This window comes from Salarias fasciatus, chromosome 14, assembly GCF_902148845.1.
Source record: "Salarias fasciatus chromosome 14, fSalaFa1.1, whole genome shotgun sequence".
Taxonomy (NCBI): domain Eukaryota; kingdom Metazoa; phylum Chordata; class Actinopteri; order Blenniiformes; family Blenniidae; genus Salarias; species Salarias fasciatus.
Genome location: NC_043758.1, coordinates 11,181,079 through 11,195,931, shown reverse-complemented (window position 1 = coordinate 11,195,931; position 14,853 = coordinate 11,181,079). Strand labels below are relative to the sequence as shown.

General features: G+C 40.7%; 2 protein-coding genes across 3 annotated transcripts; one reads left to right on the top strand and one right to left on the bottom strand.

The window, feature by feature from the left end:
- Positions 1-479: 479 nt before the first annotated feature.
- Positions 480-9,703, bottom strand: mre11a (MRE11 homolog A, double strand break repair nuclease). 2 transcript variants are annotated; one of them, XM_030108465.1, is made up of 20 exons: positions 9,657-9,703; positions 8,454-8,533; positions 7,797-7,929; positions 7,544-7,704; positions 7,200-7,287; positions 6,972-7,113; positions 6,664-6,778; positions 5,615-5,800; positions 5,345-5,516; positions 5,159-5,239; positions 4,922-5,051; positions 4,535-4,635; positions 4,249-4,419; positions 4,115-4,174; positions 2,944-3,127; positions 2,736-2,819; positions 2,056-2,120; positions 1,892-1,953; positions 1,185-1,281; positions 480-886 (listed from the first exon to the last, which is right to left on the bottom strand). In XM_030108465.1, the coding sequence occupies exons 2-20, from the start codon at positions 8,471-8,473 to the stop codon at positions 845-847; spliced, it is 2,094 nt and encodes a 697-aa protein (XP_029964325.1). In that variant the 5' UTR covers positions 8,474-8,533; positions 9,657-9,703; the 3' UTR covers positions 480-844. The 2 variants fall into 2 exon arrangements, with proteins under 2 accessions (XP_029964325.1, XP_029964326.1); XM_030108466.1 differs by lacking the exon at positions 9,657-9,703 and adding an exon at positions 9,581-9,611.
- Positions 9,704-9,996: 293 nt separating this feature from the next.
- On the top strand, positions 9,997-14,761 carry cep57 (centrosomal protein 57). Its single transcript, XM_030108695.1, has 11 exons — positions 9,997-10,171; positions 10,476-10,632; positions 10,918-11,100; positions 11,187-11,308; positions 11,401-11,529; positions 11,672-11,749; positions 11,871-11,963; positions 12,701-12,781; positions 12,896-13,125; positions 13,281-13,425; positions 13,530-14,761. Exons 1-11 carry the CDS (start codon positions 10,121-10,123, stop codon positions 13,716-13,718), a joined length of 1,458 nt encoding a protein of 485 aa, XP_029964555.1. The 5' UTR covers positions 9,997-10,120; the 3' UTR covers positions 13,719-14,761.
- The last annotated feature ends 92 nt before the right edge of the window (positions 14,762-14,853 follow it).

Genomic DNA, 14,853 nt, shown 5'->3' with positions numbered 1-14,853 from the left:
TCCCTACTCCAACTCCTGCTAGAGGTTCCACTGAACTTTGCTTCTTTTCCATGCTGGTCTTGTCCAATTGAGGTGAATTCATCTTGTATCGTAACTCACATGTAATCATGGCAACTATCACATGTGGCCAAAGTCTATTTTATTTTTTTCAGTAAGCCATGAGCCGGCTAAACATTAACCACTGGCTGCAGTTGGCCCGAGGGCCATAGCTTGGACACCTCTGACTCACCACACTTCACTGGCGACTACATAACCAGTTATAGCAATTAGAAAGAGGAGGAGAGAAAAACGAAGCTTCAGGTTCAGTTGCTCTTCATTTCTAAAACGTGAGATCTGTCACTACTAGTTCTTAAAAAGACTGATGGAGTTAAAAAAAACCAACATCTGACTGTTCTGCAGATCATCAATGACACTTCACAGGCAGTTTGTGGAATTGAGGTCAAAACCCGAACTGGAAAATGAAGACAGATGTACTTATGTATGAAAAGTTAGCAACATTTAATATTTCCCAGGTGATACAGATGTCAGTGACAAACCAAACGCCGGTGAGTTTCCATAGCAGCAGAAGCAGGATCAGGATGCATTTGGCAAACAAGGGTGCAAGAAGTCAAGACAACACACAGTAAACTTTAACCGCATTTCCTTTCATTAAGATCACCACCAGAATAATTTAACCTGAAACAACAACACCAGCTGGCCAATGAACCTTTGTAATACAGGGGAAGACTGTGATTGACGATTGGATGAACGTGCATTTTAAATTCCTTCATAAACCAGCAGCTGGCTCGCTGATGAGGGGCCACATTCAGGAAAACAGCTGAACACTCAACAGCCGCAGTGGTGGTTATCTTCGTGAACGATTCCTGCGACCTTTGAAGGGGTCAACCTGCATCAAGACACAACGATAGAGATGATCACAACATCAGTGAGTTTTTTTTAAGCCAAGACATCATATGTGCAGATATAGCAAAGTATTTGAAGTGGAAGTTCATGGAGCTGCAGAAGAAGCAGAGCAGAGGTCTACACTTCCTGTATGAGCTATAAATATTAGTTCATTCTGATTGGTTTTGTTTCAAATCAGCTATGAAGTGCCATGTTAAACCACCAACACATAAATTACATTACAGCCTTCATCTAAACACTGAAGTAACATAGAAGATGGTTTTTCCACCGTCTGGTCTCACCTCGTCGTCGTCGCTGTCATCGAACATGACTCCCCGAGAGGACGAGCTCTGGCTCTGAGAGGCGGGCTTTGAGAAGGAGGACGACATCGACGCAGGTCTGTGGTGGAGTGAAAACAAGAACCATGTTTAAACTTGAGTATAAAACAGTGCTGGTAAGTAGAAATATACTTTATGGGCCAGTGTTCGTAGCGATCCATGAAGACTTGGAGATAAGATAAGAAACGATAAACGATTAATCATTTTCATCAGCATCTAAACAACATTTAATAGTTAAAAGAAAATCCTCATGTATGATACAACTATATATGAGACTTTCAAATGGAATTATATAAAGCGAGTCTCAAAAATCTCATTGAAATGTTTGTTTTTTAAATTATTAGGTTCCAATATATTTAAGATTATGTGTACTAAATCTAAAATACACAGAAGTCTCTTTCCATTGCATTATATCTCTTTTAGATGGACTTTTCCATAACCATTACATATTATCTTCTCTGGAAATGAATAAAGCACATGCATGATTTTCAACAAAGGGGCAACAGCCATCTTCATTATTTCTTTATTTTATTTTAATGTCTGTAATGTATCTCTTTTGTTGGCATTGCAAAAGGTTAAATGAAAGATAAAAACATATTAGTGGTTAATTACAGTGTATATCATGAGCATGTTTCACAGTGGAAATATTCTCTCTGTCAAAACGTGCACACCTCGAAGCAGGACGGGTGGCTTTCACCACGGGGAAATCCTCATCCGAGTCATCTATGATCACCTGAAGGCAAAGCCAGCATGAGATAAGACTTTTAACATACTGATTTAAAATAGAAGACGAGTGAGCTCTTCAGCGTATCCAATTCCTCATAATCTCACTTACTTCCTCCTCTGCATAAGACGTTTTAGCAGTTTTCCGTGAGGATCTCTGGGACGGAGCTTGAAATGCTGAAAAATCAGAAAAGCGCAGAGTTTAAAGGGACTTAAGACAAGATTTGCAAAAAACTACACATGCATTTCCAGTTTATTCAATGCTAATGGGCTGTGAAGCGTTAAAAACCTAAAATAACAGGCCAATCCGCGTATCTGTCTGTTGCCTTATACAGGCTGTGTGCCACATAATCGGCTGCAGTTCGGCGTCCGAATTTCCAAATCGTGGGAATGTGACGTAAATTGACGCTGTATGCGCGTTCCCGACAGCTCTGGAACAGGAAGAACATGGCCGCCGTGGACACGGACTCAAACACTGCTGGGATACAAATGGGTTCTTCAGCAGCCATCAAACGACCTGCATCCACTCAAAGCCCACAAAAAAGTGACACCATGAAGAAAAAAAGGACTTTATCAGCGTTATCTCGTGAGTCAAAAAAAAAAAAAAGTGTTTGTGCGCGCTCCCGTGCCGCCTTGGCTGGTGGCTGCAGTTACCCGCAGCGCCTATCGCGGCAGCACTGAGGTAAATTTTGTAAAGTTGCCTTAAGTCCTTTTAAAGTAATCACTTTGAAAACACCAGACCACTATTTGTCTCTCCTGATTTTTTTACACACACACACACAAACACAATACCCTGCATAATGCTCCTGCTTTGAGATGCTGATGGCTTCGGGGCTCGGCCACGACTGGCTGGCTTTGGTTCAGAGGCAGCTCCGCCTAAACGGGCAAAACACAAAGTTACACCGACACCTCTCGAAGCACACGAAGAACCAGAGAACTCCAAACAGAACTGCGTCGGCACTGCAACACCTTTCCACACAACTTCAATCTCCACTCTCACCTCTCGCTGCTCTCCCCCGGCCGCCCCGTGCCCTGCTTCCTCGCCCTCTTCCTCGTGTGGGGGCGGGAGGTGAAAATGAGTCTTCATCAGAATCCATGGCAACATCTGCGAGATCCTCCAGCGTATCTGGATCCATCTGGTCGTCGCCGCGCTCTATGCGGTTCGCTTTGGCTCTCTCAATTGCCTGAGAAGAGAATAAAAGACAGCGATCGTACTGAAACGACCAACAAAATCCTTTGATACTTAGTAATTTGATTACTGTATAAATCTGACCTGAGCTGTTGAAAATGTATTTCAGAAATAAAATGATTGAGGCTCACAGGGTTTTATTTTGAGTGACTGTATACGTAGAGACATAAGACTAAAAACATCCCGTTATTTTAAAAAATCTGATCTTGTCTTAATAAAAATGATGAAATTTACATTAAGTTTTGAGAGTTTTTAATTTAATTTGACATGAAATTATCATGAATCACAATTTGCAAGAACAACTTTAAAGCAGATGTGCATTTCAGTATGTGTTGAAGATGTATGGAAATACTGTTCAGTTTAAAAAAAATATAAGATGAACTTGATGGATTATTACATAGATTGTAAATATGTCTGTGAAGATGATTCTTTGTATTATTGAGTTCTAATTGTGAAGCACTTGACTGACAGACCATCTATCTGTGTGCTTTAGTTTAAGAAAGGGGAACATATAAGGTTTTCTTCTTCTCAATCATGATGGTGCGCTAAGATGTGTTATGATTTATTTCACTGTCTTTTGATCTGAGGCTGCGCACAGCAATGTGTGAGAGAAATAAATGAAAAAAAAAATCTCCCCATCAGCCTCAAGGTGGCTCTTTGTTTATTTTCCACTGCTTTTCCACACTCTTTCGCTCATATTGTGACCATGTTATTCAGGTTTGAACAGCTTTCTTTTTCATAAATATGAGGCAGAAAACAAAGGAAAGATAAACCACATGCAGGGATCCTGAAAAATTGGGGAGAAATCAAGGTGTGTTAATCCAAAATCCTCCAGTTGAATGTTGTTATTTGATAAAGCACATGACATTATGCTGTTTACATGATCATTTGAATAATCTGAGAGCTTCAGAAAGAGGACGATGATCACATTTTCAGTGTGCACTAAACACAACATTCAGGCCTTAATGATTGCAGCACTCACCTCTCTGATTTCATCTTCTTCCTCAGTCGTGTTCTTTTTGGACTCTCTGAACCGTTGAATCTGGAAATAAAAAATCACATGTCAATAATATCCGAGAATAAAATCTCTCAACTTAATTACATGTGACCTCTCACCTCTGTGTCGATGTCCTGCTCTGTGATTACACCTCTGGCCTGAAGATGGCGCTGTGTCTTCTCCAGCTGGTAGGTGATCAGCTCTTCGATGGCGTCCTTCTCGTCTTTGTCTACAAACTCCTGGATGGCCTTTCCCATGCCCTGTTCAGTCAGGAGGGACAGCTGCACCTTCTGTGAACACACACACACACACACGCACACACGCACACACGCACATTACAGTTACACACAGCTGATGTGACACCGCACTAATACACCGGTGAGTGTTTTCACTGTTGGACAGAACCTGCTCAGCTGCCTCGAAGTACTGTTTGACCAGGTCCTCCACTCTCAGCCCCTCAGCAGCAGCAGTCTTGACCAGCTTGCTGTAGTCAACGTTGACCTCATCTGAACAGAACATCAGCAAAGTGAGAGAAGACGTCATTTACACAATTTTTATCCTGTAGTTCACACCAACAGACTCTTCCTTAATTTTTCATCCAATTCAATCGTTAAAGTGTGAAATATATTACATTTTGTCCAGGGTTACAGTTCTGAATAACATCTATTTAAAATAAAGGACACATATTATTAATTGCCGTTATAGAGACGGTCTTGAAATACACTGCAACTTCAATCTCTGATTGTTTTCAAAGTATTTTTCCAAATGATCAGGAAAAGAGGAATCACATACCTTTGATGTCTTCCTTCTGCTCACGGCGTCTCAGAAAGTGAACGATGTCCTTAGGGTTGGCCACCCGGTCCACAAATTTCTGACTGAAGCGTGAGGTATTGAACGCCTCGAAACCTCCACTGTAGTCCACCTGAAGGAGTCAGTGAAGGGGACACCCCTGATTTAAGTGTGGGTCAATATGGCCACAATTTACACACTGGGTGTGTGTGTGTGTGTGTGTGTGTGTGTCCATCTCACCCTCAGACGAATCAGAGGTTTCTCTGGAGTCATCGGACATCCCAGTCGCTCTCTTTCAGCTTCTTCCAGCATCTCTAAGACCTGAATTAAAACAAACAAAGTGAGGCCGCTATTAGAGGAGGGAGACAATTACCAGCAGGTATTACAAATTTTTTATATAAAAATATAAACAGACTTTAAACCTACCTTGGCGTAGCATAAGTCCTCCACCTTTTTATTGACCTGAGGTGTTTCAGGGGTGAAGCGGTCTTCGTAGTCAGCCAGCACTACATCTTGAATGAAGAACTGTCGCACGGTCTTCAAGGGGATCTTCTGCAAGTTCATCTTACGACCTTTCACCCTCAGCAACCCTATGTGTCTTCACACACACACACACACACGGTTAGGTTTGACAGTTTTTAAAACAAGAAAGGCAAGACGATGAGAAGTTGTGTGTGCGTGTGTGTGCATCTGTACTTCTTAGTAGCTTCTCCAGGAGACAGGGACGTAGCCACAGAGCTGCCAGGCTGCGTCACATAGAAGAGCTGCCGTTCATTTCTGGACGGCGCTATAAGACACTCGTGCTCGTGACCCCAAACAACCAGGTCAAGGAAATCATCCAGGAACTGCTCGGGAATGTAATTTGTGGGACCGTGTTTACTCCTGAAAACAACAAAGAGGTAGAATATGCAGCGAAGACGGAGCATAACACACAAACCCAAGGCAGAAAAAAGAAATATATGTTTCAGGTGTCCTGTTTTTATTAAGTCACTGCTGTGGTTTGCTTAACACATTGGAAAAACGTATTCCAAACCCACTCAAAAAGGGATGGTTGGCTGCTCTTGATAGAAAGAAAAAAATCTTTCCATGAAAATGTTCTACGATGCAGAATTTAAAATTCAAGGAGTACCATCGTTGTGCATCGGATGGCAGCAGTGAGTCCAGTTTACTCAATTTCTCTCTGAAGATTTGTCAGTTTGTTGTTTAGTTAGTTAACACTGAGAGCTGCATCCTAATAAATAACTATCCAATTTGCCATTTTTAAAAATTTTGGATTGAGGATAAATTAGATGCAGGGTTTATAAGACCGGGCCGACTGGGGCTCACTTGGTTGGCCTGCCATTAGCTTCCTTTCAAAAGTTTATAATTTAAAACAAATAATTATAAACTGCACCAGTGATGAGAACTTTTTTTTAACCGGTAATCAGTGACTGATCTTTTGACAGAAAATACATCTATCTGTAGACAGGCTAAAAGTATGGATGATTCTGAACATATGCAGATGCATGTAAAAAAAAAAAAAAAAAAAAAAAAAAAAAAAAAAAATCTAGTATATATTTTTCCCATAATTTAACTAAAACTTTGAAACTTGTGAGAAAGCCAAACCCAAAATGAAGTACTGAGGTCATAATTATGACATTAAGAAGTGAAGTGAAAAATTAATGCTTGAAACCTTTCACTTTATATATTACAATTTTAGTTTTTTTAAACAGTTTTAACTATCATATGGCCACACACACACACACCTGTTCTGATGGATGGTGAAGAGGTTGAACCAATCGTCTTGGTCTTCTTTGGGACGAAGCATCGTGACCTGGTTGTTGACAAACATCCTGTAGAGACGCTCATCTGGGATTGAACCTGCAAACACAAATTAATGATCACTTACAGGCATAACCATTTATTCAAATATATTGTATATTTTACAACAGTTTTATAAAGCAGTAAGACACAAAGTACCATTCACAGCTTAAGTTACTTTGTAAAACCTTTTTCCTTGCTTTCCTCTTGTGAGTGGCACTGAAGCTGTTTCATTCAATATATATGAACTTACCCAGACCATATAAGGCCAGTTTGGTGCTGCCTTTCTGCAGCAGGATGGGACTGATCTCTATCTTGTCCACTGAGTGGGAGTGGCCAAAGTGATTGACAAGGCCAGAAGCACTCAGAAGATCCAGTGCACATAAACCTTCAGACTGTAAGAGATACAGAGAAACGGACATGCCTGTTATCACAAAGAAAGGTTGTGCCTGATACAGTGATTTTCCCTCCATTAACTCACCCCAGTTGGGTCGTCGTGGTTACCATGAATGCTGAACACAGGAATGGAGATGTTGAGGTTTTCATCCTGATAATTAACCCAGGGGAACCTACAATACGACGACAGGTCACAACATTTTACTGCTTCAGCAGTCTCAATGCTCTCAACAAGGCAATGACATTCACCAGAGTGCACAATCATTCACACACTCAACCAGCAATGGTGACAGCTGTCACACGCCAAAACACAATTTGGAGATGTGGGACACAATCGAAAACCTATGGATGGGCAGGTGAGCCACAATCCTCTCCACAGTCACACAAATACAGCACTGACAGGAAGAAATGAACAAAACAAGCACTGACTGTGTTGTGTTAAAGTTGACAGTCTGATCACTGAGGATGCTGAACTGCACCGGTGAGTCTCCCATGCAGTAGTTTCTCATCATAGTGATGCAGCTGTGGAGGCAGCGGCGTGAAGGCTTGTTCTCATGGAACAAATCCCCTCCCAGAAGGATGAAATCTACCTGCAAAAACAATAAACAAGCACAAACAAGGGTATTTGAAACGGGTCATGCAGAGAGAGTGTGTGAAATCTGTATTTATCACTTGCACGCACCTGATTTGTCTTGGCACATTTCAAGATTTCATCTAGCGTGTTGTAGGAGTCACTGCCACGGATGGCATCTTTCTCGAGATAACCAAGATGAACATCCGTAGCAATCAGAATCTTGAACGTGTCCTCGTCATCTCTGGAGAAACAGCACACAACCCAGTTTGATAAGGCAGACTCAAATAACTTCTCTGAAACTGGCTATACTTGTACAGCGTTGGTAGTTCAGGAACAAATGACCAGGACAGAAACATGGATATAAAGTGTAACTGTATCACATACTGTTTATAATGCAGCAAACTTAATAATTCATGAGTTCATAAATTAATAAGTTTAATAAGCATAAACAATGTTCTTCATGTCACTATAGCATTCTTACAATCAGACAAAAAATCTTCAGTAGAAAGCCAGTGCAGAAAAACATGTTAAAAAACACACTAAACATGTTTTAAAAATGATTCAACAATACAACTACAAGTGTACCAAACTATATTTGTTTGTTATACTTTCGCAAAAATGATTGTCAGGAATTACAAAACTGCAGCACAAAACTTATGACTTTTTTAAGAATACAAACAAAAAAAGCAATGTGATGTAGATCATGTTTCTAAAAATCAATGACTCATTGGCAGATGACTGGAATAGGTGTTGAAAAAAACTCACAAGGTGCTCTCTGAAGACATTATGATGTGTGAGATGAGATGTGTTCACACCCGTCAGATGTACAGCAACAGATGTTCCACCTGCAGAAAATATGCACATACAAAGTGATGAATATGCTGTTTACACTACGGAATATTTAAATATCCAACACAAATATTGGAAATATGGAATGCATAGTTACACTGAAAAAGTCACAAAGTCGTGCACACCTTGAAACTAATACAAAGACAATAGTTTATTTACCATTCCAAAACGGTTGGAGCAATGAGTGAAATGTTTATTAAAAAAAGGATGCACTGGCTTACAGCTCTCATAAACCCATGAGTTATTGATAGGTTTGCACATACACTTTATCAAATATTTAAAATATCACATTATTGCAATTCATGAAAACATTTAGTTCATTGTGAAATTTGACAGCAACACATCTAAAAAAAAAAGGGGCCCAGAGTTTACTGAAAATAGTTTGTATGCAGACAGGCAAGTCCATGTTTGTAGTGAAAGACTTTGCGAATATAAACATTGTCTGTTGATGTCAATCAGACCTGATGCTTCAAAATTATAATTACATTCATTTGCCTTTATTAGCACGATTTGCCTTAAATTTCTGAGAAGCGAGAGGACAAAATGCTGGAATTTGATAGAGAAATGTCACTCTTCTTCTCATACAGAAAACTATGGGTTCTTACAGTCATGGGTTTCCTTTTTTGCATCATTGTTTATAATAACTTCTGAGAAATTGCATCTCGAAAAGGTTTCCAAACGTTCTTCCACTTATATTACCAGCTTTTGTTTCACTTTCCCTGACTTTCTTTGCAGTTCTCACGTCTTACAGATGCATTATCCCAACTTTTCGGGTGATAACAATAGTTAAACCTACTCAACAGAAACTATGTGCATAATGCCTAACATAACAAAAACAACACTTTAGCAATGTGTGTCGTGTTACTTGCATTATTAATACACCAAGTAGCAATAGACAACAGTAACGTGTAACTGAATGGTAATTTACTACGAGTAAGTTAGCTTCAGTCAGGCTAAGAACGAAGTGTGCGCTATTAACGCGATAACAGATAAAACTGGACTTTATCTACTAGTTCAGTGGAATCTATGATGAAAAAACAAACCTGGACAATGTTAGAATATTGTTTGGAGCGCACGCTGTAAGCTAAACAATGCAGAGTCCCACGTTTCGGCACCCACCTCCTCAGAATTCCTCTCGTTGCTTGCTATAAAAATCCCGGCATCTCTTGCAGACGCTCCTCCAGGTGGCTCATGGGAATTGTAGTTCTATTTTTGGTTGAGTCGCGCTTCCAAACTGCGCAGTCGTCGCGACAACAGGACTACATTTCCGGTAAAGTAGTCGTATGCGTTTGTTTTATTTACAGAGAAGGACCGATATTTCTCAAACCGTGAACACAAGCGTGGAATCTCCGCGCTCGCGCGCTCGTGGGCGATGCCGGTGAATCTATCATTCAGCCCTTGAGAGAAACGCTGGACTGTGTCTTCTTGTGTTGTGTTGACATCATGTATAAGAAGACAGCTTTAGAAATGGTCACCCACCAAGTAGTCTGTAAACATTAAGAAACGGGATCGGCAGGTGTTGAATTCAAACTGGCAGCGGTTTATTTTATCGAAGGCGAGAGAGAGCAACTGACAGCTTTTCAATGGAGACCCTGTCAAAAACACTCGCAGCTGACGGCGTTTCGCGGGAGAAGGTAGCCTTGACAGTGTTTCTGCTTCGTTTCTTTTTTGATTTAAAGACCTTTCGCTCTTTTATACTGACGACAGTCGACTGCACGGAGACCGGCGGAGCAGCAGTTTCCTCAACTCCAACCAGCCCTGAAAGTGCAACGAAGACTGATCCAAAAGATGCATTTGAAAAACTCAAACATTCTCTTTTCTTTTCATGATTTGTATGTGCAGATTTTCAACAACGTCTTTAATGGTGCAATTGGAGTTGAATTTATTTTGTGAGCGTGATGGGAAGGTTGTTTAACAGTTATCTTTGTGTTTCTGCAGGATTCCTGTCCATCACAACCAGCAACCAGCCTGTCTCTGCCTTCATACAAAGACTATCCTGCTCACCGTCCTTTTATAAACACCGCGATGCACCACACACCCCTCTCACACCGCTCATCACCACCCAGTAAAGCCCTCCCAGAGACCAACAGTGCAGGTAGCTTTAATCTGTTGATCTGTGGCTTCTTCTCAGAGTTTCCATTCAGGTATGGCACTGTTTGGGAGCTCCATGGTGACACGTGGAACCTGATACTGCACGACATGAATGTCTCAGCTGCACCAGCATCCACCCATTCCTCCACATCAGTGGCTTTCAAGCAGGCGGAGGAGCATTTAGGACTGTGTGCAGCCTGATAATCTTTATATATTGATCCAAAATGCATTTAATGTCTCTCTGAGCGGGTAGATTTTTTTTCTAATCGCTCACAATGTTTCAACATAGCCATCCTGTCTGCTCTGAGGAACCTCCAGGAGAAGATCAGGAGGTTGGAGCTGGAAAAAGGAGAGGCAGAGCTCAGTCTGCATGCTCTGGGGAGAGAAGCATCACACAGTGTCCCACAGAGAGACTTCAATACTCAAACCGATGCAGAAAGAGAGAGGAAAGGTGAGGCCAACTGTAACCAAGGTGAGTTTGTTTTTGCGATAGTTTCATTGCAAAGCTGTACAAATATAATTTTTTTGCCGCTTATGTTATTCAGTTTCTCTTCACAGTGTTGATCACCCACCTCGCCGCTGCAGAGTCTCGCTGTTCACAGTTGGAGCGACAGTTGGATCAGATGAAGAGGATGCTGCATAGTGCCCGGACGGAGAGGACGAGTCTGCTCAAACAGCAGGTCACACCCTAAGATACACACTCTGCACCTAAAATAGGAATTTCTGAAGTGTGAAAGGGAAGATCTGTATTGACTTTCTCCACTACTCTCAGGTGTCTATGGAAAAGGAAAAATCAGCTTCTCGCCTGTCCGACACGACGTCTAGGCACGCTCAGTTGGAAAAACTGGAGCGGCTTGAGCAGGAGTATCTGAGGCTGACACGCACACAGACCAATGCTGAGGTACGACACTGCTGTTTGTGATGGCAAGTTTAACTGGACTCAAACAAACATCAAATCTCAAAAAATAACTTGTTAATCACATGATTTTTTTTTATAATATCACAATAAAAAAATAAGATATTGTTTGTGTTTTAATCTCCAGATGAAGATTTGTGAGTTGGAGGCAAAGCTACTCGAAGAGGAGCACCACAGAAAACTCATGCAGGCAAAAGCCAAACAGGTATTGGGATTTTCAGTATTGTTTCCTTTTGTTTATCTTCAGTTTTCTCCCTCTTATAGACACAACATCATATTTTATCTGAAAGCAAATTATCATGTCCACGTTATTGTGTGACCTTCAGCTACAGACGGGTTTGGAGACCAACAGGATCCTGTTACAGTCGGTGTCTCCACAGCTTTCAGTCAGACACTCCAGAGAGAAGTCCTGCTCAAAGGTATAACTACCTGCAGAGTTGTTAAATTGTTATTTAAGTATGTTAATTTGAAATTCTATGGGTTTTGAATTAATATTTCATCCTAACCTTAAAGAAATCCGAATTTTGAGGTATTAGAATATGCAAAATAATCTGATTTTTTTAACCTATTGTTTTAACCTGAGCCATAATTATCACCTTTTAAATGTTAAAGAATGCTTTCATTTTTTTTAGTTTATCTCTGCCAGAATAACTGGCAAAACAAATGACTTTTCAGTGGGATTCTACTTTTCTTTTCGAAGCATCTGTTTTAGTAAGGTAGATATTTCCCTTTTGAGATCACCTCCAATAGTCATAAGTTTAAAATGTGTGTTATTAAATTAAGAATGTCATCAAATCGACATAAATAACAAGTATTTTAATTGTTTAACAAGTATTATCTCAAGATAAGCACTTACAGCTTACTTTCTGATCAAACTTTGAATGTTTTAGTTCTCAAAGTAATGACAATAAATTATAAACTGGATAAAAGCAACTCCATAAACAGGTAAATAAATAATTTTTGTGTGGTCTTATGTTTCAAGAGGGAACAAGCATTGGCATCGTCATGAAATATAGGAAACTTATCTGTTGTTGATTAGTAAAACTAATTATTTTGCATGTTTTATTTATTCACACGAAACAAATAGATGATGTTGATAGGTTATATCATAACGCAATTAATTCTCAGTATTGCACATACTTTTCTCTCTCTCCAGAAATCCTCACCACAGCAGCTGTCCTGGACACAGCCCCACTACAGACTGAGTCTCCGAGACGTTCCTTTTGTTGCTGGAACGGTACTTTGTGAACAAGAGAATTACGAATGAACGAATACACTATTTCCTGCTCCTGTCGAGGCTTCATGTCTCATACATGGACTCAGTGCTCTTTCTGCTCCCTGTTTTTTTCAGTCCGTAGGCTGCAGCCACTCGGTCCGAGCCAACGTCCAGTCGGTGCTGTCTCTCCTGAAGCAGCACCAGCCGCACCTGTGCAACAGCCGCGTCCTGTCCGCCAGCGCCGACCGCTCGGGGATGGACAGCCACGGTCAGTCGGAGAGCTCCTCCTCGTCCTCCTCCGGTGGCGGCGAAGACCTGTTAGAGCTGCTGCAGGCCCTGCAGGAGGAGCTGCGACTCATGAGCCTGTGAGTGGATGGTTTTATACTTGATTTTTATTTATTTATTTTTTAGATATGTGTGTCAGTAGAGGTTTTAGGCTGTGTGTGTGTGTGTGTGTGTGTGTGTGTGTGTGTGTGTGTGTGTGTGTGTGTGTGTGTGTGTGTGTGTGTGCGTGCTGTAGGGAGCATGAGGAGTTGATGAGACAGGTGGAGAACAGCATGTCGCCCCAGGAAAGAAAAGATCTTCACAGGGAGCAGGAGAGGCTGCTGCTGAAAATGGAGAGGAAAGGAGAGCAGATCAGTAAACTCTACAAACACAAAGCACAGGTACGTTTCCCGTTTTCATACTAGAAACAGTCACGCTCAGATCCAGCAGTCACATTGTTACTTGTTTTTCACGCCGTGTCCTTCACTCCCTCTTCTCTTTTCAGATAAAGAAGCTGAGAAAAGAATCTAATTCCAGACTCGGCAAAGTCAAAGAAGCCAGAGAGAGCAGAGCCTCAGTGTCCACTAGAGGTCACTCTGCAGGAGCGGTGAAGGTCAGACCAGGAGAGAAGAGCAGGAGGAATCTGAAGCTGCTGAGGGACATGAGGGCTCTGCAGAGCTCATTACAGACCTGACACCCACCAGCACAACAACACATATTAGTTATCCTTGTTGGTGCTACTTCCCTCCCTGTGGCCATCATTTAACCGACAAAACAAACATGGCATGAAAAACACCGAATAAGCCGACTGTATTAAATAAGACACCGGTTTCAGCAGGTTTGTGTTTGTGACTCTTCACCATGTGTTTGTTTTTCTTGAAAAACTCTGGTGTCTCTTCATAGTCAATCCAACAGTCCAGTGTCCACTGCAGCTCTTCATCATGGTCAAGAATGAGAAAAGACTTCAGGGTATTTGAAGAAAAAGTAGTTGATAACAGTGAAAGGTGCAGTATTTAAATTATAAACATTGCTGAACATTACAGGGAAGTAAATTTGAATTCCGTCAAGACATTTTGAAACTTTTTGAGATTTTTTTAGTTAATAAATACCAAGAGCTGCAGCCTGTGTTGTGTTTACTGTTTTATTTGATATTTATCTGAGTGGAATGAGGACGGATTCTAGATTTATAAGACTGGACAGGCTGAGGCAGAGGCACAACACATGGACCTGAGTGGAATGACTTCATTGTTGGTGTTTTCTTTGACCTTTTTTGTTTTTAATTCATGAAGAAGTACATACAGTATCTTAAAGTATTTTTCACTCTCAGCTATTTTTACCCAGCAGAACCATCTAAAAACAATGTTTTTTTTTTTTAAATCCAAGAACGTCAACATGTAAATCATGTTATAAGTAGGCCGCAGGTGTTTTTATTTCTCAAATTTCCAAACGTCCATATAAGAATGATACACCAACAATGATGAGTGTAACAGTGAGATTACAGTGTCAGCTGTCCAGTCCACTGCTTACAGCTACACCGCACCAAATCTATTAGCTATAAACAAATGTCTGTTAAAATGGGAGCAGCGTGTTTAACAAGCTTGAAATCTTGAAACATTTTGTATTCCAAACTCTTCATGTGATAGTATGAAGAAAATGTATATATTTAAGTTATAATTTACTACAACAAGATGTGGATGGATTCTTTTTTCTTTTTTGCTCAGGAGTGCATTTATTTTGAAAAAAATAAAAGAATTATATTTACATATCAATATGAAATAAACCTGGATTTTATTTATGGAAGTCGTTTTCATTTTTAAACTTTGTGGGTT